At 44.1% G+C, this 26,839-nt stretch overlaps 1 protein-coding gene across 4 annotated transcripts in view; it reads right to left on the bottom strand.

Moving 5' to 3' along the window:
• The window catches only part of CNTN5 (contactin 5), a 674,545-nt gene that overhangs the window by 140,577 nt on the left and 507,129 nt on the right, over positions 1–26,839 (bottom strand). For all 4 annotated transcript variants that reach the window (XM_081001824.1, XM_081001823.1, XM_081001826.1 and 1 more), the window contains 2 exons: positions 19,483–19,585; positions 2,323–2,504 (listed from right to left, as the gene is read on the bottom strand). In XM_081001824.1, coding sequence (XP_080857950.1) covers positions 2,323–2,504; positions 19,483–19,585 — 285 coding nt within the window. The remainder of the gene's footprint in view (positions 1–2,322; positions 2,505–19,482; positions 19,586–26,839) is intronic.

The raw sequence follows: 26,839 nt of genomic DNA, 5'->3' as shown, positions 1-26,839 counted from the left end.
AAACCGCTACTGGTGCAACAGAACACCGTGATGGAAGCCAGAGTGCAAGCAAACACCATTTACCTTCCCGCCACAGTGGTACGTATTTATCTACTTGCACTGGCGTGCTTTTGAACTGTTAGGTTAGCAGGAGCTGGGACAGAGCAATGGGAGCTCACCCCGTTATGGGGATTCGAACCGCCGACCTTCTGATTGGCAAGCCCAAGAGGCTCAGTGGTTTAGACCAGTGGTTTAGACCAGAGTGCCACTTTGGCTTCTACCATTCTAGGCTGTGAACAGTTCAGATGAGGCCATGGGGAGGTCCAGCAAGATGGGTCAACAGCCTGCATGAGGTGAGTTGTGTGTCCTTAAACCAGTCTCTTCTGACACACTCAGGCATTCCTCAGCAGAAAGGTCAATGTGGAAGTGATTCCCCAGGGACATAAACTTTGAGAGGCACCCTGAGCAGGCCATGAAATCAACTAGAATGCTGGGCTGAGCAACAGCAACAAGTTCACGACAAAGTGCAAGTGATTAAAATGACATGGGAGGAGTAAAACACAGTTTTTTAAAGAGGAGAAAAATAACCCAGAAAATGAGAAACCTGCGAAGCATCTTGGGCCTTGCCAAATCGAACATGAAGTGTCTTCTGTCACTTGCAGGGCTGGACGTCAAGCCAAGTGACCGAGACAGAAGCAGTGATTGTTTCCAGAGTGTCAGCTGTATCAGGCAATCATGGTACATCTGGTTGTCAGCATTGGTAAGCTGGGAATCAAATCGGCCTGTGATTGCATGAGAGCAGACAGGCTGACTCTGTGCATTCTTGGGCATTCCCCAAAGCATCCATGGTGAACTGGATCAAATTCAACTGACAAACTGAGCATGATTAAGGCAGACAGGAAAGCTAGTACCTAAGGATGAATTGCAAATCAGAGCATTCCCCAGAATGACAGGTTTAATCCCAATACCCTGTCTGAAGCTCTTCAAGGGATGGTGTGTAAAAGATGGTTGTTTAACTGTAAGTCTGCGAACCTATAGGAAGGAACCTGTAGCGATGCCAGGCTCTTATAGCTAAGGCTTGTTTCTGAAGCTAAAAAACCCATAATTCTCTGAAAATAAGGTTAGTGCACTCAAAAGCAATGGTCAAAACTATCGTTATCTGATTTAGCCATGTAAATTATGGGTGGGATGAGAATATTAGGGATGGAGCAATAATACTGCTAATTCATTTGTTTCTGGCACTTATAATGCATCTATAAAAAAAAATCTCTCGGGGTCATTCAATATATTTAATAAGGTCACTGTATGTAATAAGAGAGCCTTAAGAAAACATGCAATCCAAAGTCATTTCCAGGTCCTTAAGATTTTGGAGGAGAGATTCGGGCACATACTGGAAACTGAAGTATGTGCACATAAAATGGATTAAAATGCTCTATTGCCTTGGTGCAACATATCCACTTAAAAAACACAACACATTTTCATAGATAGAAAAGAGATGGGGAAATGCCCTGAATACTGTGAGATTAACAAATGGTTAACAGAAAGATGTATAAGCACCGCACAAGCAAATAAGGGGGAATTCAGGATACATGCTTGCTGTTGCATGTCCTCCCAGCAAACAAATAAAGACTAGACATGTGGTTGTGTCCAACTAATTTTTAGTCAAAGTAGACCCATTGGGCCTAAATTAGTCATGACCATTAATTGGAATGGGTCTATTCTGAGTAAATATTAGCCGGATATTACTCATGGTGTAACCTCCTTGTAAGATTTGTGCAATAAATTAGGAGAGTGAACTGGCCCTCAGTAGGGCACAGTTCTCAGATGATTGAAACTAGCTCTGTGCAGACCTCCTCCTGATCAGATTGCAGAAAGCTTCAATGAACTCAGTTGGACTTACACATGAGTAGGGACAGTCTCGTACATTTGGTTTCTGACTAGTCACTGATTTGCAGCCAGAAGTTAAGACGGAACAATTTTGCTATATTCATAAGATAAACTTTGTGCATATGGTGAGATTGTTCAGTCTTAACTTCTGCTGAAATATGTAATAGCCCATCTGTATTGGCATTCTGCCGGCTTCTGAAGGCAGGCCTGTTTACACAGGCATCCAACCTGTTTCCTGTTTGAAATAGTGTCTTGTTTTAATTGGATTATTGCATATTTTAATAATAACATGTTTATATTTTAATGTTTTAATGGAATTGTCTTATTGTGAATTTTAATTGTGTGATGTTTCTATTTTGATGTTTGTGTAATTGTGTTATTTACACCTGTAAGCTGCTTAGAAGCTTATTTTGGTATTAAGCAAAATGATCAACAACAACAACAACAACAACATACTGTATACTTGCAGCTGTCCTCTGAAGACATTCCTTCCACGTGAGTTTTCGGCCTTACATTCATATGTCCCTGCATCTTCCAGCTGCACATTTGGAATTTCAAGAAGCGCTTGGGACTTCCGCAGGCGGGCTTTGCTTGGATTGGGGCCATTCACTTTCCTCCATGAGATTGTTGGAACTGGGCTGAAATACAGAGTGAAGTCATGATTAGCTCTGATGCTATTAAGAGTATAGATCCTGTTACCTGCTAATTTAAGTACTTAATCGTCTAAGCAGCAATAAAGTGTAATCACAATTAAGGCTCATGAACTGCTTGATATATTTCACTTTCTACTGAGAATATTTAATAAGTTCCGCTCTGTCATGGACACTTCCTGGCTATTTGGAAGTACGTTTCCCCCCTCCCACAGCTATTAAACTATGAAACTTAAAATGAACATATATTATCTTTCACGAGCTCAGAGAAAAGCATCACACACTGAAATCTTGATGCAGAGACTGATGTTCGGGCTGGGGCTGTGTGTTAACATTCCTCATGTACTGTATTCCAGTTTATCTAGGAGAACTTCTAAAATAAATATCAGAACTGGAGCATTCAGAGTTTATCTCAGCTTACAGTTTCTCTAGCGCATTTGCATCCATCCCATCCCAATCTATGTCACCAGTTCATATTTCCACATGAATAAAACACTGCAAAAACAGAAAGGGAAAAGGAGGCACTCTTCAGGGAATTATGCATACAATTGCATCGGGATTCTTTTATGCAACAGGGATATACATATACAGTCCTGCACATTGGTGGAAAACAACCACCACGCTGGGCAAATGTCAGGGAACTGCCATCGGAAGGAAGGGAGGTGGAAGGGCTCACACAGGTTGGGAGAGACTCAGCAGCTGAAGAGGGAACCAGTAGGGGGAGAAGAGCTGAGCTGAGGGAAAGTGAGCAGGAGGGATGGCTCCGAGACACTTCCAGCGAAAACAGTGGGGAGGTTTCAGGTTTCAGGACCTCCTGTAGGGACACCCACTCCTCGCCGGAAACTGTCACGCAGAGAGTCCAGAAGACGTGTTTCCGTTAAGGAGCTTTTAGGTTGGAAGCGATTCCGAAAGCAACCACTGTCGGAATCTGCAAGCGACTGACAGAGCCATGTTTAAGGGGCTCTGTTACAGACAGAGGTTTGCAAACTTGACCAAACTCTGAGGGACTTGGATTTTACGCACAAGCAGCTCATCGTCCCATCACAGCATTCCGACAGTCTCTGTGAGCAGTTTGTGCAGGAGAAGGCATCATGAGCAACCCAGCCGGAACCGGAAAAGCAGGAGCTGGAGCGGGTCCAAGCCTGGAGGAAAGGTACCGGGCGTTGGAGGTCCAGCTAGCGCTGCAGACGGCGAGGCTCGAGGAGAGGAGGGCTCAAGATGCAGAGAAGGGGAAAACCACCCCGCTCGCCAGAAAGTTGCCAGGATTGGTGCAGAAGTTTGGGGGGGGGGAGGCCAAGGACTATCATGCCTTTAGGACAGAGATGCAATATGCCCTTAATCTGCAGTTTGATGACTTTCCCGACGAGGAATCGCGGGTGGCTTTTGTGATTGGGCATCTCGAAAAGGGGGCAAAAGACTGGGTGAGGCCCCTGATGGCAACAAACAATGACATCCTGAAGGATACGAGGAAGTTTTTTCGTGCAATGGATTTGATGTTTTCCAGCGATATTGAGCAGGGAGTGGTACGCAGACAGTTAATGGCGTGCAAACAGGGGAGCCGATCTGTGCGTGAGTACTGGACTGAGTTTACCATGTTGATCCATAAATTGGGGTGGGATCTATCGGCGGAACCCATTCAAATGCTCTTTGAAGAAGGGCTTTCTTCGGCTGTGAAAGACGAACTTTCCCGGGCGCCCAGGGCGGAGTCTATGGACCAGCTGACCAAATCAGCGCTGACCATAGGAGCGCGCCAAGAGGCGAGAGCCTTGGAGAGGCGGGAAGGGAAGGGGGAACGTTGGAGGGAGCTTCGCATTCCAGAGATTCCAGAGCCACCGTTCCCGCCGGGAGAGCCGATGGAAATTGGAACAGCGCGCGCGCAGTTTCAAAGCCCAGTGAAGAGCGGAAGAAGGAGGGAAAGGGCGCCAAGAAATGTTATCTCTGCCAACAGCCAGGTCATTTTGCCAGAGTCTGCCCCCAAAGAAAGGAATGGCAAGGAATGGCGGGAGCTGTTGGGGAGAGGGAGGAAAAGGTACCGGAGCAAGTAAAAGCCAACGCCTGGCTGCCACCGTCGGGGCACAGCAGCCAGGCCAAAGAGCAGTGAAAGTGCCCACGCCGGAACCTCCTAAACCCGCCCTAGTGATAGAGGTGTTACTAGAGCTGCCTAACGGACACCCACTAAAGATAAAGGCGCTATTGGACTCAGGCAGCTCCTGCAATTTCATGAGTAAGGAGTTTGCTGCTGAGCACCAGATACAGACTATCCCTTTAAGTAACCCTTTGCAGGTGACCACGATCGATGGAAGGGAGCTGCTGGGAGGAGAAGTCAGCCAGCAGACCGTCCCAATGATAATGAGGGTAGCAAGACACACTGAGCTAATAGCGTTTAATGTGGCTACCTTGGGAGGAGCTCCCATTATTTTGGGGATGAGCTGGCTAGCGTTACATGATCCGCTAGTGGGCTGGCATCAGAGAGTGGTCTCCTTTGGGTCAGCACATTGTCTAGAACACTGCAAAGAGCGGGAGGCTCAAGGAGGGGCCAGAGCCACTCTAGCAGGGACGGAAGTAACGGAGAAGGGGAAGGTTCCCCAACAATACGCCGACCTGAGCAACGTCTTCAGCGAGAGGGAGGCAGACAAACTACCCCCACATAGGCCCTTTGACTGTCAAATCAATTTACTCCCTGGGGCACAGCTCCCTGTAGGCAAGCTGTACGCCATGTCAGACAGAGAGATGCAGGAGCTAAGGGAGTTCATTGACAAGAACCTGAAGAGAGGGTTCATCAGAGAGTCCAGGGCGGTGGGGGGCAGCCCAGTGTTTTTTGTGGACAAAAAAAACACGGACAAACCCAGGCTTGTTGTGGACTTCAGGGCCTTAAATGCAGTGTCAGAACCAGTGACTTTCCCGATGCCCAGAATTGATGACATTTTGACAAGGGTCAGGAAGGGAAAGATTTTTACTAAACTGGACCTGAGGGGGGCGTACAACCTGATACGAATAAGGAAGGGGGATGAATGGAAAACCACTATGTTCACCCCTTTGGGGGCATTTGAATATTTAGTTATGCCCTTCGGCCTACAAGGAGGCTCCGCGTGCTTTCAATCGTTTATGAACCACGTCCTGGGGCCTTTGCTTTACAAGAATTGTGTGGCCTTCTTAGATGACGTGTTAGTATATTCAGAGACTGAGGAGCAGCATGTAAAAGACGTCAGGGAAGTGTTGGGCAGACTGCAAGCCAATCAGCTGTGGGTGAAGCTAGAGAAGTGTCAGTTTCATGCCAAGGAGGTGGAATTCCTGGGGTACCGCTTGTCGGACAAGGGATTGGCCATGGATCCTGGCAAGGTCCAAGCGGTACTGGAATGGAAAACACCGAAAACAAGGAAGGATGTGCAAAGATTCCTTGGATTTGGAAACTTCTATCGGAAGTTCATCAGAAATTTTGCCCACTTGACGGCTCCCATTACGGACTGTCTCAGCAGTAAGAGGAAATTCGTTTGGACGGCGGAGGCGGAGCGAGCTTTTGAGGAACTGAAAAGGGCGTTCGCTTCGGAAGAACAGCTCCTGCATGTGGATTTACAAAAACCGATGCGAGTGGAGACGGACGCATCAGACCGGGCTGTGGGGGCGGTGCTTCTGCAGCCTGGGAAGGAGGAGTCAGAGTGGAGACCGTGTGCCTTTTTTTCGCGAAAGCTGAACAAATCTGAGAGGAACTACACGGTGTATGACCGAGAACTACTTGCCATTCATGAAGCGTTCAGGAGATGGAGGCATTTATTAATTGGGGCACAACATAAGGTGCAAGTGTGCACGGACCACAAGAACTTAGAGTATTGGAGAACGGCACGAGTGCTCAACCAACGGCAAGTGCGATGGGCCCAGGAGTTCTCCAAATTTCACTTTGAAATTTGTTATGTGCCAGGTCCAGAAAATGTTAGGGCGGACGCTCTCTCACGCAAACCTGAATATTTGGAAGGGGAGGGGGGACCCGAAGAGAGACATGTCATCCCAGAGGACCGCTGGGTGTGTGGGGCGGCATTGGTGGGGCAAAGAGAACTGGTAGAGGAAACAGAGAATGATGAATATGCCCAGAATAAGCTCAGAGGTCTTAGGGGTGAGGGAGAGGAACCAGGGGGTTTTGAGGAAAGAAATGGAGCGTTGTATTACAAAGGGGCACTGTATATCCCCGAAGGAGACTTAAGGGGGAGGGTACTCAAGCAGTTGCACGACAGCCCCACGGCGGGGCATTTTGGACAACACAAAACCATGTGGTTGGTCACCAGGGAATTTTGGTGGCCTAAGGTGAGGGAAGATGTACGGGAGTATGTAAGAGGGTGTGAGCAATGCCAGCGAGCCAAAGGGGAGAGGCGGGCGCCGGCGGGGCTATTAGAACCCTTACCAACCCCAGAACGACCTTGGGAGGCAGTGTCGATAGATTTTATGACTGATCTGCCGAAGTCCAAGGCGAAAACAGCCATCATGGTGGTGGTAGACCTACTAACAAAGATGTGCCACTTTGTAGCCTGTTCGCATGCAGTCACGGCGGAAGAGACAGCGAAGTTATTTGTAGAACACATTTTTAGGTTGCACGGGGTGCCATTGAGGGTGGTCTCAGACAGGGGAAAACAATTTACTTCCAGGTTCTGGAGGAAGCTCATGAGCTTACTGCAGGTGGAGGTCAACTTTTCGACTGCCCGGCACCCTGAAACCAACGGGCAGGCGGAAAGAGCAAACGGTGTCCTCCAGCAATATCTGAGGTGTTATGTCAATGACAGAGAGAATGACTGGGTAGAGAAGTTGGCGCTGGCGGAATTTGCCTACAACAATGCAGAGAATGTGTCCACAGGGATGAGCCCCTTCTTGGCTAATTATGGGTGTCATCCCAGGGCATTCCCAGGGGGAGGAGGGGAGAGATGGAGCGTCCCGGCAGCTGAGCATTTTGTAGAAGAAATGGAAGCAATCCATCGTCAGCTCCAACTCAACTTAGAAAGGGTGAAGGAAGAATACAAGAGGCAGGCAGACAAGAACCGAAGGGAAGGTGAAACCATAAGGGTGGGAGATCGGGTGTGGCTGTCAACCCAAGGGTTGCCGTTCAAAGGAGGTTGTAAGAAATTAAGACCCAGGAGGTTGGGTCCCTTTGAGGTCATTCAACAAGTCAACCCAGTGGCTTTCAGGCTCTGGTTACCCAACCACATGAAACTGCACCCAGTATTTCACAGGTCGTTACTGTCACCGTATGAGGGGGGACGAGAAGGGATGTCCACTCGGGGACCGATCATAGAAGAAAGGGAATGCAGCAGCCATGTGGCAGAAATCCTCGACGCCAGGTGGAAGGGGGATCAGGTGGAGTATTTGGTAGCGTGGGAAGGAGAACCGGAGTCAGAAAACACTTGGGTAATGGCAGAAGATATCAATGACGAGGTATTGATAGAAACGTTCCATCAAAGGTTCCCAAGGAAACCTCAGCCTGTGGAGAGGTTCCGGAGGGAATACTTTGGGACCACCGATGAGGAGGAGGAGTTGGAAGGATTCACGGACTCGGAAGGGGAAGGGGAGATGGACTCTGAGGAGGAGGAGTACTTCGAGACCAGGAACCGCAACAGGTGGAGAGAAGTGTTCGAGACATCGGAAGGTGAAGGAAGTTCCTTCCGGGGGTTTGCCTCCTCACCGCCCATAGAGGAGGGGGCGGGAGGGGGTGAAGGGGGCCCTGGAGGGGAGGTGGATGTCAGGGAACTGCCATCGGAAGGAAGGGAGGTGGAAGGGCTCACACAGGTTGGGAGAGACTCAGCAGCTGAAGAGGGAACCAGTAGGGGGAGAAGAGCTGAGCTGAGGGAAAGTGAGCAGGAGGGATGGCTCCGAGACACTTCCAGCGAAAACAGTGGGGAGGTTTCAGGACCTCCTGTAGGGACACCCACTCCTCGCCGGAAACTGTCACGCAGAGAGTCCAGAAGACGTGTTTCCGTTAAGGAGCTTTTATGTTGGAAGCGATTCCGAAAGCAACCACTGTCGGAATCTGCCAGCGACTGACGGAGCCATGTTTAAGGGGCTCTGTTACAGACAGAGGTTTGCAAACTTGACCAAACTCTGAGGGACTTGGATTTTACCACAAGCAGCTCATCGTCCCATCACAGCAAACAAAAAAGGAATATTGATGCACATGCATTGGTAATGTAGAGGATGTGTGTGAGATTGAGATACAGAGGGAGAGGGTATTATAAAGGAACTGAAGAAAAAAAGAGTTTGCATTTGATATCCCGCTTTATCACTACCCAAAGGAGTCTCAAAGCGGCTAACATTCTCCTTTCCCTTCCTCCCCCACAACAAACACTCTATGAGGTGAGTGAGGCTGAGAGACTTCAGAGAAGTGTGACTAGCCCAAGGTCACCCAGCAGCTGCATGTGGAGGAGCGGGGAAGCGAACCCGGTTCCCCAGATTACGAGACTACCGCTCTTAACCACTACACCACACTGGTGTAGCTACAGTGAACTCCAATGGCATATGTAGAGAGCCAGTGTAGTACAATGGACACAGTGCAAAACTAGGGCCCAAGAGACCAGGGTTAAAAGCCACACTCAGCCATGAAGCTTACTCTGGAGGGTAGGAACCGAACCGATGGCTTCAAGTTACAAGAAGGGAGATTCCGACTAAACACCAGGAAGAACTTTCTGGCAGTAAAAGCTGTTTGACAGTGGAATGGACTCCTTCGGGAGGTTGTGGTCTCTCCTTCATTGTAAGTTTCTAAGCAGAGGTTGGATGGCCACCTGTCATGGATGCTTTAGCTGAGATTCCTGCATTGCAGAAGGGACTAGAAGACCCTTGGGGTCCCTTTCAACTCTACAATTCTATGTTTCTCCGTGCACATGGGCTAGACCAGTGAAGAAATATCTTGCAATCTGGCTCTTCAAACAATCTGCAGCAGATGATAGCGCAATGGCAGGAAACACATTTTGCATGCAGATGGTTCAGGGACAATTTTTGGCAACTTGGTGATAAAAGGAATGGTTCCACTTTTTTCTGCATTGATCAGGCCACATCGGGAGTATTATTGTTATTATTCAATTTCATTTCCCTTCATCCCAAAGGTATCGAGGGAGGCAAACACACAAGCAAGAAACAGTGAAACTATCTAAAAACAAAAACATCTGAAAACGATTCTAAGGCTGATGTAAACTGGAATGAAATCTACTTGAAAGGCTTGTTGGAAGAGGAAGGTTTTTCAGTAGGCTCAGAAAAGACAACAGATAGGGTGCCTGTCTAATATTTAATGGGAGGGAATTTCTAAGGGTAGATATCACATCATTAAAAGCCTAATCCGTATAGTCTGCAGAAATGAGATCCTGATAAGATGGTAGCTGCAGGAAGCTCTCATGTGCAGAGTACAGTGACTGATTGGGTACTTTGCCTAGTTCTGGAATTTATAAACTGCTTAATCAAAGCGCTCTCTCAGTGGTGTACAAATAAAATTGTTGCTAAAACACGGCTAAGAGTTCTAGGCAGGGAGTTCTGAAGGACAGGCGCTGCTGCATCTAAGGACCAACTTGTAAATGAAGAATTATTGTCATTATCAATTAATCCATGCATCACCTTTTCTACCCTTAAATCTGTGCTCAAAGCAATTCACACAGAAGTGAAAGTCTAATTACAGTCACAATATGTAATAAGTTGTATAATATCAAAAGTTGCATCCTACAGTCTTTGTCTTCTTTTTAGCAGGACTTTGGACAAATGACCTCTACATATCTATGGAAAGCTAAGTGAGCAGGTGATGAGAAATACCTTTCTGTGAGACAAAAAACGGGCATGGTCTGGCCATTTATAAGACAGCTGCCTACATTTCAGATGGAAAGAAGAATTATTCTAACATATTTCAGGAGGCACAAAAGTTTCTAAGCAATTTGGCAGCGCAAACTTCGAAGAGATCTAACTATACTTTTTATCTTGTTTTAATTGTATGCCACATCAACTTTACTGCTATCAATTACAGCTGGAGAAATGCTGGAAGATTTTTTTTTTAATGTCATTCCCTAGGCCATTAACAAGTCTCTTTCAAAATTTTACTGCCCCCACCCTCTGATGATGAAGTAATAAGCCAATTTTTCAAGGAGAGTAAAATACTTTGGCTGTAAAGTTTTAATGATTTCAAAGGAAATTGCTCCCAAATTGCAAATCACTATTCACAGGCAAGTTGTAACTTGCTTTAATGAATCTTATTTTCCTTACAGAAGACACCAGTCACATGGATTTTATATCTGAAATGAATATATATGTGTGTGTGTGGATATGTATATGCAGATATTTCTCCTCTGTGACTTTGGCAGAAAATAAATAGAAAGACTGTTAAAAATCAAGAATACAGTCAGAAGACTTTATGAATTTTTTTCTGCATACTTTTATGCCTATATGCATGGCTTAGTCAAAAACGCAACTTATAGATATTCTAAAGAAGTTGATGCCTTTTTTGGTTTCAGTTTTGCTTTGAGGAAAATGACCTGTATAGGATCCAGGTTGTTATTAATTGATAACAGTAGTCAGATTAATCATTTGACTTAAATGAGTCTACTTTGAGTATGATTGGAGTATGATTTAGTTGTTTGTTACCCTCTGTCCATTGCTAAGGCCTATTAAACTTGTTTTGTTTGTTATTATGCTGTGTACTTTTTTGCTTTTATATGGTAAACCAAACAGTGTTTCCTGGATGAAGGGCAGTATAAGACATTATTTAAATAATATACTAGCAAATATTAACATTGCTCCCTCTTGCAAGATTTGAACCAGATTTCTTACCTGTCCTTTGCTATAAGGTCCTAGGGCAGGTTATGCCAATCTCAAAAATTAAACTTAGTTAAAAGCATTTGTGGTCAGAATAGATTGCACAATGTCAGGATAAAGAGGTGTGTCTTTAGCATTTGATGAAAGCTATACAATGAAGATGCCAAATGCGCCTTATTCTGGAGATGGAATTACACAACTCATGGTTGCCACATAGAACACCTTCTCCCAAGCCTCTCCCTCCTGATCCTTTGAGGGTGGTAAAGATACTAAGAGAGCCTCTTCTGCCTCCTCTGCCAACTTTAGTACCCAGTAGGAAAGGAGGCAAGATCTTTGGGGTCTAAGTTTCTTAGGGTATTTAAAGATTCGTTTCATACCCTCCAATGGGATGCAGGTGTGACGCTATCTTCTGGGGCCTCACCCCTGTGGCGGTTGCATGATTATGGTCCCAAAAAGGTGGCCAGATGTGGTTTTTGGGGTACCATGCAACAATGTGCCCCCCCGAAAAGCTTTTTTCTGGGTGATATTGTGTCCCAAAATCGCATGAGAGCAATATGGCTGCCACGCTCTCATGGGGGGAAAACCCGAGATGTTCCATTTTTTTCTGGGACAGTTGAGGAGGTTGCGGAAACAAACCAGTAACCAATGCAGCTGTTTTAAAAAAGAGTTACATATGTATTCTAAACAGAACCCTGGCCAGCAATCTGGCCTGCTGCATTTGTGATCCATCGAAGCTTCTGGGTCGCCTTCAAGGGCAGCCCCACGTAGGGCCTGTTGCAACAATCCATTTCAGTGACTGGACTAATGGAGATAACCCCTCTTGACTGCACGGGTCTTTGTTTACCATACACTCTATTTCTTCAGTACTTCCATTCCTCACACTATCCAGTCGTGTGGCCAGAGTTTGACAGACACATACGGTGCTCTTTCCCTGTTTTAGTTTTTAATTCTTGGAGCTCATGGTGATTGGCAGTTCCAAATAAACACTATTAATAAATCATTAATCTGTAACTAAAAGCCCAGGCTCTTCTAAGGGACTCCTGCCAATTGCCTACCACAGAATGTCTCTCAGGAATTTCAGTCATTCTCACAATTACAATGGAGTCGAAGCTGTCTGAGGCAGCTTTGAGCTGAAATCACAAGGAAATCAAAAATGCAGAGGCCTCCCAGCGTTTGGAAACCTGTGATAGCCAGGCATTTGTTTATTTTGCACTAAAACGCTGAACAATAAAGAGACCTTGCTCCTTAATGATTGCCTGGTGAAAGGTAACAATAGAAACATTTGTAAATGCTATTGGGGGGGGGCAGGAGAAATGGTATGAAATGAAAAGCTAAGAAGAGGAGGAAATTTCAGGCATGTTTACCTCCTGATTCAGCCTCCAGCTGAAGCCTGAAATGTCATTCTTCTAATTATTACAGAATGAAGTCAAAAGCAGTTTTGGTGTACCTGGTCGCCAATTGTGTAGTGATGGCTGGAAAAGAGAGATAAGGCCTCAATATCACCCTGCTTTGCTATAAGTAGATGGCCTGTCTTACTAGATAACCCTTCGCTTCTTAGCAATAGAGGCCTTTTCTCGTTTTTTGTTTCAAGTGTGAGACAATGAAGGTGTTTGCTTCTCAACCTTTATTTTCTCTTGCTTGATAGAGGTGAGAAAGCAGGGGATGGGCTTGGGAGCAGCAAATTCCACCCCATTTCAGCTTTTCTGGTGCTCAGTCATCGGTCTGTCCTGTCCTGTTTGGTGTTTGGATTTTTTCTGGAAGAACATGTGAAAATCCCGCATTTAAACTGTAATAATAATAGGGACGCGGGTGGCGTTGTGGTCTAAACCACAGAGTCTAGGGCTTGCCGATCAAAAGGTTGGCGGTTCAAATCCCCGCGACGGGGTGAGCTCCTGTTGCTCGGTCCCAGCTCCTGTCAACCTAGCAGTTCGAAAGCATGGCAAAGTGCAAGTAGATAAATAGGTACCGCTCCAGCAGGAAGGTAAACGGCGTTTCTGTGTGCTGCTCTGGTTAGCCAGAAGCAGCTTAGTAATGCTGGCCACATGACCCGGAAGCTGTACGCCAACTCCCTTGGCCAATAAAGCAAGATGATTGCTGCAACCCTAGAGTCGTCCACGACTGGACCTAACGGTCAGGGGTCCCTTTACCTTTAACATAATAATAATAATAATAATAATAATAATAATAATAATAATAATATTTCTACCTTGCCCATTGGCTGGGTTTCCCCAGCCATTCTGGGTGGCTGTAGTCATTTTGCATACAGTTCTTCATAAAACACACTTCTTTAATATATAAAAAACATAAAATACCATTTCAAATGCTTTTTGGTGGATCTTTTCCATAGAATACAAAAATTGATATAGGTTTCGTTTTGGTTTTTTTAAAATGCGTAATGCATACTTTGGTGTGCAACCTATAGCATATGGAAAAAACACACATCAGAAAATCCAGATAAGTTGAGTTTTGAACTGTAAACAAGTTTGGGAGCATTGGATTGGGTCAGCTGGCCAAAAAAAAAGGGTCCAAATTTCCATCTTTTTCAAAGCGAAAGAGGAAGATGTTCTCTGTCACTGTCTTAGTTAGACAACATTGAGGAATCATCATCCTAGCTTGAAAGTCTTCCTTAACTAGTTGAGTGTTGGTTTCATAGAGCTGTGCCCTCAGACACAATTGTCTCAGGCGGTGGGCATGGGAGTAATAGACTGGTATGTCCCCTACCTCACTCATCTCACTACCCATCTAGCGATGCTTCTGTGAGGCTCTGCCCAACCTCCCTGTTTCACTCTGAGGAAGGGCCAAGGGGGTCTCATCCCAGAAAAGGAATTCCAATCACACTGTATAGGTTGCACTGGTATATATTTTTCACTGTGCAAACATGGAACTTGCATATTTATATTTCTCTGTCCATTATGCTTGGCCAGGAATTTGGTAATTAGGGTAAAGATGGATACAGCAAGGTTGGAATTGATTATATATCTAGCTAGTTACCAATCCTATATGATGGGATATAAATCTGAAATTTCATAATCAATATAAGAAATTTCATTTGCTTCTCTCTTACTGTTTTATCAATTTCTTCATTTGGGACTCTGACACATTTATTGATTTAATGATATGAAGATACTAATTCTCAATCATCATTCATGAGCAACAGTAAAGAACATCATATTTTGTAAAGGACAGTTAGACTTCATTAAACTTTTTGGAAACTAATATCTGGCAACGTGAGTTATTTTCATAGGGTTTACAGATTTCAGCACACAGGTAATGGCACTGGGTATATGGCAAATCCACTGACCAGTGTACCATGTATGAACTCTGATTCGTTTCAATGACATTTGTGGGTAGAGGAAGCCTAGAAAAAGAATTGTGTTGGGGTCTAGATTCTGGGTATAGACCCAGCTCTGTAAGAAAATATTTTGTAGCCTCTTCTATGCAGAAGTTTTATTGAGTTCAATAGAGCAGTTTCTCTAAATTTATTAAGATTTTCAAGCTTAATAATGAAGCAGAAGTTACCGTGAGGAGTTCCTCCTAGCTTAAGTTTCTATTCTCCTTACCATCAAACTGGGGAAAAGGTCAGACTGTACAGACAAAGAAAGCAGAAGTTGGGAGTTGTACTCTGTGCACGGTCAGGAGCCGGCAGAATGCTCTTATTGGTTATTTTTTTCTGGCGTTCGTGATTGTCTCATGATTGTCTCATGATCTGTGATGCTGCACTCAGGTATTTAACCTCAGAACTTCAATGCTTTGGGGTCCCAGTCTTTTGGAAAGGATTCCAACTGGGTCCATTATTGCTCAGCAATAAAACTTCACCTTCTTTTTCTCCAATTGCTGTGTCTGTCAATCCTTGTCTCCATATAAGTGGGTACCACTGCCAAATATTTGCAACAATAATGCATTGTTGCAACTAAGGACATCCATCAGAGCTTAGAAAGTTCAAGAACCTAGTTCTAGTTCAAATTCAATATGTCTAAACAGAAAATTCCAATTCAGTTCACATTCAGTTCATAGTTGAATTCAAATGTATCCAAATGACCCTCAGCTTCCTCCCACCCAGCATTCAGAATGCTGAATGTTACAAGGTTCTGTGGTGAAGTATAAAGGTCCCCGCTTTACAAATGTTCACTATGCGAAAATTCACTTATCTAAACATAAGGAATTAGCACCCTAACCTCACCATAAACACTAAACATACCCAAACAGAGAACATTTTTTACTTCCTTTGCCTTTTGCTGTTTGGTTGAGGACTGCAGGGAGTGCCTGGACAAATCAGAGAGCATTTTTCTTGGGTATTTTTGGCTTTTGTGGGATGTTAAATTCTGTGATTCTGAACACATTAGAAATTTCCTAGTAGGAATCAATGGAAATCATCAACTCCTTATGTGAACGCTCACCTAACGAACAATTTCCAGGAAATGCATTGTCCTCAATAAGCGGGACCTGCATGTACTTAAGACGACAATAATAATAATAATAATAATAATAATAATAATAATAATCAAAATCAAAATCAAAATCAAAATCAAAAGACAGACACAGTGGATTGTGAGTTGTTTAATTTAATCTCCCTCCAAATTATGATCTTTAAGCTTAAAGTTTTCTTTTTAAAAAGTAAGAGGATGAACCTGAAAATAAACTAGAAATCATTCAATGAAATTAATTCACTTATGGCAAATTATGGAAACTACTTCAGAGACCTCAAAACTAATTCAATGAACTTGGTTAAACTAAACTAGTTCATTCCAAGCACTGGCAGCCACCGGCAATGGTTGGTCATTTCCATAGGCAAGGTAAGATGTGATCTTTCTGACAAACTGAAATGACTATTATGTTTGGATGACTTGTGATTTTAATAAGTAAACACAGTCCTCAAAACTGTTGCCACAAGATCACCATGATTCTTAACAAGACTTCAGAGTCTTGGATGAGAAGCTAGACAGGGTGAAAAACAAAACAAATAAATCAGATTGACCTTGAAATATTTGTATATGCCCGCCTTCCCCTACTGGGAGCTCTCCAGATGTTTTCAACTACAAACATCTAGAGGGCACCAGACTGAGAAGGCTGAGAAAGGCTATTATTCATTAATGCTGGCTGCTTGACCATGAAGTAATATGGATGTTCTTTCACAGCTGATTCCCAACTGAATGATGGGCGCAAGTGTTATTTCATTCCTGTATTTCCCGATGGTTCGGGGCAATTTTACAAGAGACCCAGTGTTGTATATTTCATTGGATGTTAACATTTGACAGAGGAGAGCCAGGGTCAAATCCCTGCGGAGCCATGAAGTTCTTAGGGTGGCATTGAGCCCGTCACTGTCTCTTAGCTTAGCCCAAAGTAGTGGTGAAGATGCATGAGGAAGGCAAAATCATGCTTCACGATCCTGGCAGAGGGGTGGTAGTGAAAACATAATGAACAGACATTTTTCATGCAGGGACATAGAAACATGTGTGTGTGCTCTTGTGAACTGTTATGTATGATGTTCCCAGAACTTTGCTTTTCTATGTGTATTTATATTTGGAAGTGGTTGCATCTCTGTACCCATTTCATGTATTTATACCCCTTTGGTTTTAAACACATTGTAAGGAGACTGTATGGGAGTATATTGTATTTAAAAATGGGGTATCAGAGTTTTTAGGGGGATAACCAGGTTGGGATAACTGGGATAGCAGGCTTGTTGGGTTTTGAATGACTTATGTAGATTTTTCAATTTCATTGTTCTGTATGGGACAATGACAATAAAGATTATCGTATCGTATCGTATCGTATCAGTGTGAGGTCCCGTGTATTTCAAAACTCAATTCAAAGATGTTACAAACATGCATTCTTGTCAGGGGCGGAGGAAGGGGTGTGTGGTGGAGGCGGGTAGCCCTAGGTGTCACCACTGAGGGGGGTGACAAAATGCCGGGTGGCACTCAACCACTGGGCCTGCAGCGCACCCGAGCCATGCATCTCTCCTGGGAGTGATGTGGTGGCTTGGGCACCCGCAGGCTCCATGCTGCCCCAAACGGTCCGCCAGCCGCTTCCCCCTCAGCTGTAGGGTGGCTGAGTGGGAGGAGGCAGGCAGACTCCTCGGAGGCCCCACGGAGCATCCTGCCCTGACTCATCCCACCCCCCGTGGGCGGCTGGTTTCACCCCTGAACACAGGGTGTGCACACTGCCCCAGGTGCCCAATCAGCTTGCTCCGTTGCTGATTCTTTTTTCAGTATCCCTCAATGTGCTCCTTTATTAGAAAGAAAACAAGCTGTGTTGGTCCATGATAGGAAATCCCAAAATCACGACCCACTTTCTTGACATTTTGTTTGCCCCCAATAAAGGTGCTCCCTAACTGTGGATTTTGGATTTTTCTACTCCAATGCTTCTTTGTGCAGGGTTTTGGAGACAATGTATGTACATAAATTCAAGGACCACATCACCTGCAATGAGCTGGACCCCTGCAGTCATAATGTATTGCTTGTGTTTGTTGTAGCTGGTTTTAGTGTTAATATTACGTTTGTAAGACACTTTGGATCACTTTGTGAGGAAATCAAACTAAACGACAAACAACAATTATCTAAATAGTTTATATCTTTATATCTATATATTTGAAGCACATCTGAAGCACATTTTTCCCTTCAAAGAATTCTGGGCACTATGTTTTACCTCACACAGAGCTACAATTTCAAGCAACCTTTCACAGATGACAATGCCCAGAATTCCTCGAGAGGGGAACAGTACTTCAAAGCTGCTTTAAAGGCATAATTTGTACAAATTAAGGCTTCTTTAAAAAATAGATAGATACACCCACCCCAGAGAATATTCGCATTCTTATTGAGCTATTGGGAAGTTGCCTATCATTAGGAATGGCTTGTGTGGCTTTCTGATGGCTTCTTTATCAGAAAATGTAAAGGTTCTAGAGATCTGATGCCCTCCCCTCCCTGCATGGTGAGGAGATATTTGGAAGCCTATTTCCAGCAGTGACTCTAGTCTGCATATTGACCACGCCCCTTAAGTTCCTGACCTTACTACAGGCAAGGGAAAGTGCAAAGGAGTTTGCAATTGCAGGAAAGGACAGGAACACACTTCACACACACAAAAAGATGTTCTATTAAGCCAAACATGTTTCAAATCTGTTTGTTTGGAAAGTAATTTCAAGGTAATAACTATCCTGCAACAGAATTTGGAGACCAAAGGCTCAAGTTGGTTGTATCCGAGAGTGCACCTGAGTAAGGAACTCATATTCAAAATGCGTTGGACTCAATAAGGCATCAGAAGTGCCCTTTGTTCCCTTCTTCCCACATGGAAGGCTAGCATACAAATGGGTGATCCTGCATGATGATATGCAAAATGGCTGTATGGGGCAGACTTGCTCCTATTCCTTGTGGGAGACGCAGGAATCAGCCTTATAATGAAGTCAGATCATTAGTTCATCTAGCTCAATAATATCTACACTGACCAACAGTGGTTCTCCAGTGAGACATCCTCAGCTGTATCTGGTGATGCCCTCAGTGGGTTGAGCCTGGACCTTCTCAACCCATATAGGCCTTCTCCAGGTGTTCTACAACTAAGCTATGATCTTTCGCAACTTGCACTGGATACCTATGCTGCAACAAGGGCACTGGCTGCTACTGCATTGATGCAACTAGGCTGATGCAAAAACATTTTGCTTCTGGTGATGAAGATATGGCATCCTTCTGCTCTGGTGCTACCAGAAGACAGTGGACTCGCAGTTGACTCTTGCTTCAGCGATGCCATCTTCCAGCACACCTGAGGGAGACAGGCTAGCTCTGGGAACACAGGGGTTGCTATGTGGCACACCCAACTCTAACTTCCAACACCTTTATGCCACACATCCATCATATGCCGCCTGAAGCAGTTGTTTCACTTTGCCTAATGGGAGGGCTGGCCTAGCAGCCAGGTTGAGGTGACCAGTATTCTCTCAGGTCATACCAACCTCAGACTCTAGAGTTACTGCCTCAACAAAGCAGCTTAAAATACTGAGCCATGTAACTTGCAAACTTTCTTGACAAAGTATAGAATTCATAATTGCCTCCTGAGAGTCAATTCCCACAATAGTTGGCTGATATAAATTTAGCATAAGGATCGAGGAAGGGGACTGTTTTTGTTGCAAGATTCACAGTGCTAAATAACAGGCCCCCATATGAAATATGTCATATTTTAATAACTGGTTGTGTCTAATTATGGAAGAATATGTACTTACTTGCCAAGTGCAAAGCACTCCATCTTAACAGTAGATCCCTTAGCAGCTGTAACTGTGTATGGAAAATGGACTTCAATTTTCGGCTCATATTCCCCCATCACACCTGGGAAATAAAGAATGGTCTTTAAAAATAAAATGAATGTCATTGTTGGTTTCCAGTTGCAGAAGGCTTATTGTCAGAGCTATCGTGGCAAGGTTGCTAAACAGCTAGATAGCAATGAGTTTCATAGTGGAAGGAAATAGTTACAATTAGAATTAAAATCCCAAACATCACCTAGGACTTCTCAGTAATGTGAAAGCAACATTTTATTTTTAAAGAGCAGACAACCGTTTCTCTTGGTGTATGTTCTAAGTCAGGGCTTCTCTAACATCTGAGTTCAACGCCCTCTTGTGAGCTTGTGAAGCTGTCATCGGCCCCAACCCAAATTCTAAGGCATATAAATGAAATAAAGTCAAGGAATATCAATATATAATAAGCATTAATCCTCAATCACTGGTACCAGAAATCAAAAAATGAAAAGAAAAAAAACCCACCTTATTAAATACAGAGATTGCTCATTCACAAGGGAGGTGCACTCTGTACATGCTTGTGCCCTTTATTTCTGAGGATCATAGTTACTAATTAAAATTTTCACACTATAAGTCACAAGTTTCTTTTCCATCCCAAGTCTCTATATTCACCCCCCACAAGTCGACTCCCATTGACTCCAGTGGGTCATGCTGACCATTAACATCCATGTTGCCTTACAATAAAATATCTACTTAAACTTTTATCTGGCCTGGAATCCTGTGAGGTTTTCCAAGAGGTTAAGCACCATTAAATTCAGAAGGATTGCTTCTTCTTTCTTTTTCATATAATTTTTATTGCCGTTTTAAAGTAAAGGGAGCAGAATGCACAGAAGGAAAATAAGAAAGAAAAATAAATAAGGAAGAGAGATAGTAGTGGAAAAACATTGTGCAGCATCGGTGCAGACATGAAACATGAATGCAACATAAATATTGTTGAGGTTTCTACATATTTCAAAAAGAAAACGCCACAACTGGTGTTCAGAAGCCTACTGTCCTCAACAGTGGAGGTGGAACATCTACTATGGAGACAGAACATCTATTTCAGAGATAGAATGTAGCCATTATGGTTAGCAGATATTGATAGCCTTCTACTCCAAGAATTTGGCTAATCCTCTTTTAAAGGTGGGACGCGGGTGGCGCTGTGGGTTAAACCACTTGCTGATCAGAAGGTCGGCGGTTCAAATCCCATGATGGGTGAGCTCCTGTTCCTCGGTCCCTGCTCCTGCCAACCTAGCAGTTTGAAAGCATGTCAAAGTGCAAGTAGATAAATAGGTACCGCTCCAGCAGGAAGGTAAACAGCGTTTCCGTGCACTGCTCTGGTTCGCCAGAAGCGGCTTAGTCATGCTGGCCACATGACCCGGAAGCTGTACGCCGGCTTCCTTGGCCAATAAAGTGAGATGAGCGTCGCGACCCCAGAGTCGGCCACGACTGGACCTAATGGTCAGGGGTCTCTTTACCTTTACCCTTTAAAAGTATCCAAGCTTATGGCCATCACTGCCTCCTGTGTTCAGAAAATCTAATGAACATACACTTAAACTGTGTAGTCAATTTCTGGGATATCGAAAGTCCTGTCCAGAACTTTCTGTGTGTGCCCTATTCAAATGCCCCTTAGTGTTTTATTTGTAAAAGTAAATTGAAACAAAAAACAAAGCAAAGCAAAACCTGATCTTTTTCATTTTACTTTATTCAGGGTAGCTCTCGTTGCTTCAAATATAACTCTGTGTGAAAAGGGACACCGAGCATCGAAGGCGACATCTTGTTAATTTATGTATTTCATTCTGTACGTGACATGCCATCCTGGTAAAAATTTGCATTGGGCCATTTTATCACTCTTTCTAAAAATAAAAATCTCGCCAGATCTGTTTAAGTCAGAAGAAATAGTAAGTGGCAAGAGGCAGCTATATGGCCTCACAAAAACAAATTGATGTGGTAGACTGGTGAAAACCTTGGAGTAGAACCTGGGAACATATGCGCCAACTCCTAGGGGCCAAGCCATTTTCAAAAACACCCCCACACACCGGTATGTATATATGTATGCATGTTTGTATTTGTGGCAGCTGGGCCCCGTCAATGTTCAGAGGGCATTCAGCTCCAGCCCCTGGCTCTTCAGAACATTGTGTGTATGACGTCAGGACGTCGCATCGGGCCCCCTCAATCATCTTGAGAAGATGTCGCCTCTGCCTGGGAGACAACACTCTGGACTTTTGAGTTCAGATAAAAAGTGAGTAAGAGGAGCCATGCTAGCAGTGTAATAATAATAATAATATATGCATGGAATGGAGAAAGTGGACAGACTAGTCTTATCCCTTCACTCGTAACACTAGAATTTGAGGTCATCCATTAAAGCTGAACAGAAAAAAGAAGGACTTCTTCATGCCACACATGCCCTAAACAGAATCGGTCCGGTATATCTGAAGGAGCGTCTCCACCCCCATCGTTCTACCCGGACACTGAGGTCCAGTGCCGAAGGCTTTCTGGTAGTCTCCTCACTGCAAGAAGCCAAGTTACAGGGAACCAGGCACAGGGCCTTCTCGGTAGTGGTGCCCGCCCTGTGGAACGCCCTCCCATCAGATGTCAAGGAAATAAACAACTACCAGACTTTTAGAAGACATCTGTTTAGGGAAGCTTTTAATGTTTGATGCATTACGGTACTTTAATATTTTGTTGGAAGCCGCCCCGAGTGGGGGGGGGGGTTATAAATAATATATTATTATTATTATTATTATTATTATTATTATTATTATTGTTGTTGTTGTTGTTATTGTTATTATTATTATTATTAAACCATGGAATTCACTACCATAGGAGTGGTATACTAACTTGGATGGCTTTGAAAGAGGTCACTAACTTGGATGGCTTTGAAAGAGGGTTAGGCAAATTCATGGTGGGTAAGACTAACGGCAATGGCTGTTTTCTTCCTCCAGTGTCACAGGCAGTATACCTCTGAATGCCAGTTGCTGGGCCTTGCATCTGAGGAGGGTACTGGTGTCTTCAGGTTCTCCTTGTGGGCTTCCCATGGGCATCTGGATGGGTACTGAGGTAACAGGAAGCTGGACTAGATGAACCTTTGGTCTGATCCACCAGACCAGCATTGCTTACACTGACTGTCAGTGGCTCCCCAGCAGAGCCGGCCCACACATGAGGCAAGGTGAGGCGACCACCTAAGGCAGTTTCATAGCTTTTGGGGGATACTTTTCAGGCTGGGGAATACCCAGCCATCTGCTGCTGTGTCCATATAACTAACACCTTGGATGCTGATCTGAGACAGCATCATTTCTAATTATGTAAACCTTAGTGGTAAAAAAATTCATTTTCTAAGACATATACTTATTTAGCTTACAGCATATGGCAAATTCAGTGCAGAGGAGGAAGGACTTTTCCCTTCATGCAAATATTTTGGCTTCATGGTCATATCCCTCAACATCACATTTGATATATTTGCTCCATGATGCACTTTATGTATTTTATCAAAGTATTCTTTCCTTGCTGATTCCTCCTAGACTGTTCTTTAGGAACAAAATGTGTCCTCTGGTGATCCAGAAGAAGAGCCGTGAGAGATCCCTACGCTGCAGCGTACTAAACACGGTAACATTTCCAGCGGTTCTACTTGAGACAGACTGTGGAATGAAATATTACAGTCACATCCTTCTCACCCACCCCCTGGCTCAATAGTTCTATTCAAACTATCCCAGCTCAAAATAATTTTCATATTGCATCCAAGGGAAAAAGAGGGTGGGGAAAAAACTTCCAAGTTCTAGACAGTGAAGGAATGAGACACTTCTCATCTTACAAGGTATTCTTTAAATATTTAGTAACTGAAGATTGTAGAAATGAAAGTTGCTCAATAAACTGGATTTGGCAGTGACTGCAGCTCAGTGGTAGAGTGCAATCTTCAGTTTAAGGAACAGATAGAAGATCAAGCCAAAAAAACACTGGAGAGTGACTGCCAGTCAGAGTAGACAATACTAGCCTACACTGTGGACAAATAATTCAACCTGGTGCAAGGCAGAGTATTACATTTTTATATATGGGTTTATGAGTTGCCCAATAAGTATGGATCCATCAATCCAAATGGAATAACAATAATATACATGTGTTGCTATATGTCCAAAATTTCCCAAACATAGCTGGAATATGCCAGTCGGTAGCAGTGCCTAGGCAGAAATTGAGATGTCTATGGACTTTAATTTTTTGAAATATGGCAATACACACACACACACACACACACACACACACAGAAACTAATTGCTATTTTATTGTGTTCTTTTAATATTTATCTATATCTGTATGGGACGCGGGTGGCACTGTGGGTTAAACCACAGAGCCTAGGACTTGCCGATCAGAAGGTCAGCGGTTCGAATCCCCGCAATGGGGTGAGCTCCCGTTGCTCAGTCCCTGCTCCTGCCAACCTAGCAGTTTGAAAGCATGTCAAAGTGCAAGTAGATAAATAGGTACCGCTCTGGCCGGAAGGTAAGCGGTGTTTCCGTGCGCTGCTCTGGTTCGCCAGAAGTGGCTTAGTCATGCTGGCCACATGACCCGGAAGCTGTACGCCGGATCCCTTGGCCAGTAAAGCGAGATGAGCGCCACAACCCCAGAGTCAGCCACGACTGGACCTAATGGTCAGGGGTCCCTTTACCTTTACCTTTATATCTGTATCGATCTATATTTCTATATATGTGCCTATTTTAGAAATCAGAAATGAGGCTGTAATCCTAGCCCCATTTACCTGCAAATTAGCCCCATTGAATTCAACAGGACTTACTTTTGAGTACAAATAGCTGGGATTCTGCTGTTAGTCTAAGAAATTGGATACAATTTATTTCTATCATCTGTGTAGGTAAACACCTCATGCAATTCTAGGAGAATTATTTGTGCTAAGCTTTGGCTGGACAATGCCCAGTGATTTGTGGGGGGGAAAATACTTACTTTTTTATTATTAAAAACAACAACATTCATTTTGCCTGCCCAAAATCTTCCAACATTCAGCTTCTTTGGAGTTCTAGTATTATGAGATAGGGAGAAAAAACATCTCCCTACCCACTATACAGGATTTCATAATATTATTTTATACTCTTCTATCATATCTCCCCTTACCTGTCTTTTTTCTTTCTAAGAATGCTTGAACTTTCTAGTCTATTAAACTCATTTACTATCCTTTCAACTCCCAACTCCCCCCCCCACCCCATGCTTGGGAAACACACCTGGCAGATGTCGTGCTTCGACCTGGATGCCAGCTTGAGATGCTTCTCTACAATTAAAAAACCCATGACTCTCTTCCATTGCTCCTTCCCCGAAATTCTCACATGGCTGCTTTTGTGAGGCACAAAAGCAAACATTCTCTTAATTCAGCTCCTCAGATGGTCATGATGCCTGCACTGTATTATGCGTGGATTCCCCGTCCATCTCAGCCAGACTGAGATAGAAAACAGGATTGCTTCTGCAATCTCCGATAGCCAATTAAGCTAAAATGAACTGTATGAATGAGGAATGCTTGTCTGCTAGAATGACCCATGTGCATTGCGCAAAGCACAATCAAGTGCAAACATCCCATCATTTCCTTGATAGTAAGGACAAGACAGGAGCTCAGAGCTCTTCCGGAGGAGCAACCCCAAATCTCCATTATTTTGCTGCCTATAGCGACAAAGCACCCTTGCTGCATTGGAGCTGTTCTGTCCCGAAGCCAAATGCCTCCTCTTCATTATCAGATTGCTTCAGTGGGCTGACATATGACAGGATATGACAAGTTGCTCCTAGCTGGACTCCAGTGTCATATCCCAGGGACCATAGTGAAAGCTGTCAGACAGGTAATACACAGGAAAGGTTTGTGAATGGAGAGGTAAACAAGTATCTAGCCCTGTAAGGAGCGCCAAGTTGCAAATTTGCCTTTGATTAAGCCGGGAGATGGAATTGTGCTATGCTGTTAACCTAAAGGAGAACAAAATCGACATACTTGTTAGCAAAGGGCCCGTGCGAGATTCTCGTTTGTGTGTGTGTGTGTTTTCCCAGAGTCTGGTGATGTTTAAGGGTCTGACCACGGGGAGCAAACGTAAGCGAGAATCTTCTTCTCTGCCAACGTGTGTTAATGAGCTGTCATGGAATACTCTATGCCCAGGGTCTTCTGCAACCAGATAAATCTTTCAGCAGATAATTAGCAGGCAGAGTAACAAAACACCTGCATCTCCCATTGATGGAGGTTTGTGTCAAATCAATCGTCAAGCATAACTCGGATTTCACTAAATGATGTGTGAGAATCCCTAAGGCGCTTGCCCATACCTGGCCTCTCTCCCTCTTGGGGTAGATGAGATTGGAACATGATCTTTCTAGCGCAACCCTAATCTGAAAGCGCTGCTTTGCAAAGCAGTTATCAAATGCAGAAACTGTCACGTCCAGAGATTTGGCCCGCACAATATGTAACCCTATGACACCTAAAGGAGAACAGCAATAAGAAATCTAATAAAACACTACTACCAGTATTAGCACTAATTCAGTGTATAAACCATGTATAGTCACCTGCCAGAGGCCCTAGAAATCTTCCATGTTTTGCTGCCTGTTTGGAAATGCAAAAATGATGGAAGGATTGCCATGCATTTAGCAGGGATTAGATCCACTACCTGGGCTGTTCAAACTGGGTTGAAGCAAAAGCAACAGGGGATTGAAGGTGACCTGTAATCAACAAGAGTTGGTCTCCATGTTGCTCAGACAATTTATCTATTTACTATTCAACTATTCATTTCATAAAATTGATATACTGCTTGATTGTGGGGGGGAAACCTAAAAGTGGTTTGCAATTTTTTTTTTAAATCACTAAAAATTTACATCTGTAATGTAAAACATACAAAAGGTTTTAAAATGATTATTATGATTATGATTATTACCTTCACAATAGAATAGAGTAAAACGAATTAAAACTCATACAGAGTTTCTAAGCATCTAGGTAAGGTAAAGGTCAAGGGACCCCTGACCATTAGGTCCAGTCGCAGACGACTCTGGGGTTGTGGCGCTCATCTCACTTTACTGGCCGAGGAAGGTTCCGGGTCATGTGGCCAGCAGGACTAAGCCGCTTCTGGCGAAACAGAGCAGCGCACAGAAACGCCATTTACCTTCCCACCAGAGCGGTACCTATTTATCTGCTTGCACTTCGTGCTTTCGAACTGCTAGGTTGGCAGGAGCAGGGACCAAGCAACGGGAGCTCACCCCATTGCTGGAATTCGAACTGCCGACCTTCTGATCAGCAAGCCCTAGGCTCTGTGGTTTAACCCACAGTGCCACCTGCGTCCCTAAACATCTA

This window comes from Podarcis pityusensis, assembly GCF_964106645.2.
Source record: "Podarcis pityusensis genome assembly, chromosome: 4".
NCBI lineage: Eukaryota > Metazoa > Chordata > Lepidosauria > Squamata > Lacertidae > Podarcis > Podarcis pityusensis.
The sequence above is the reverse complement of the archived record's forward strand: the minus strand, read 5'-3'. Positions and strand labels throughout refer to the sequence as shown.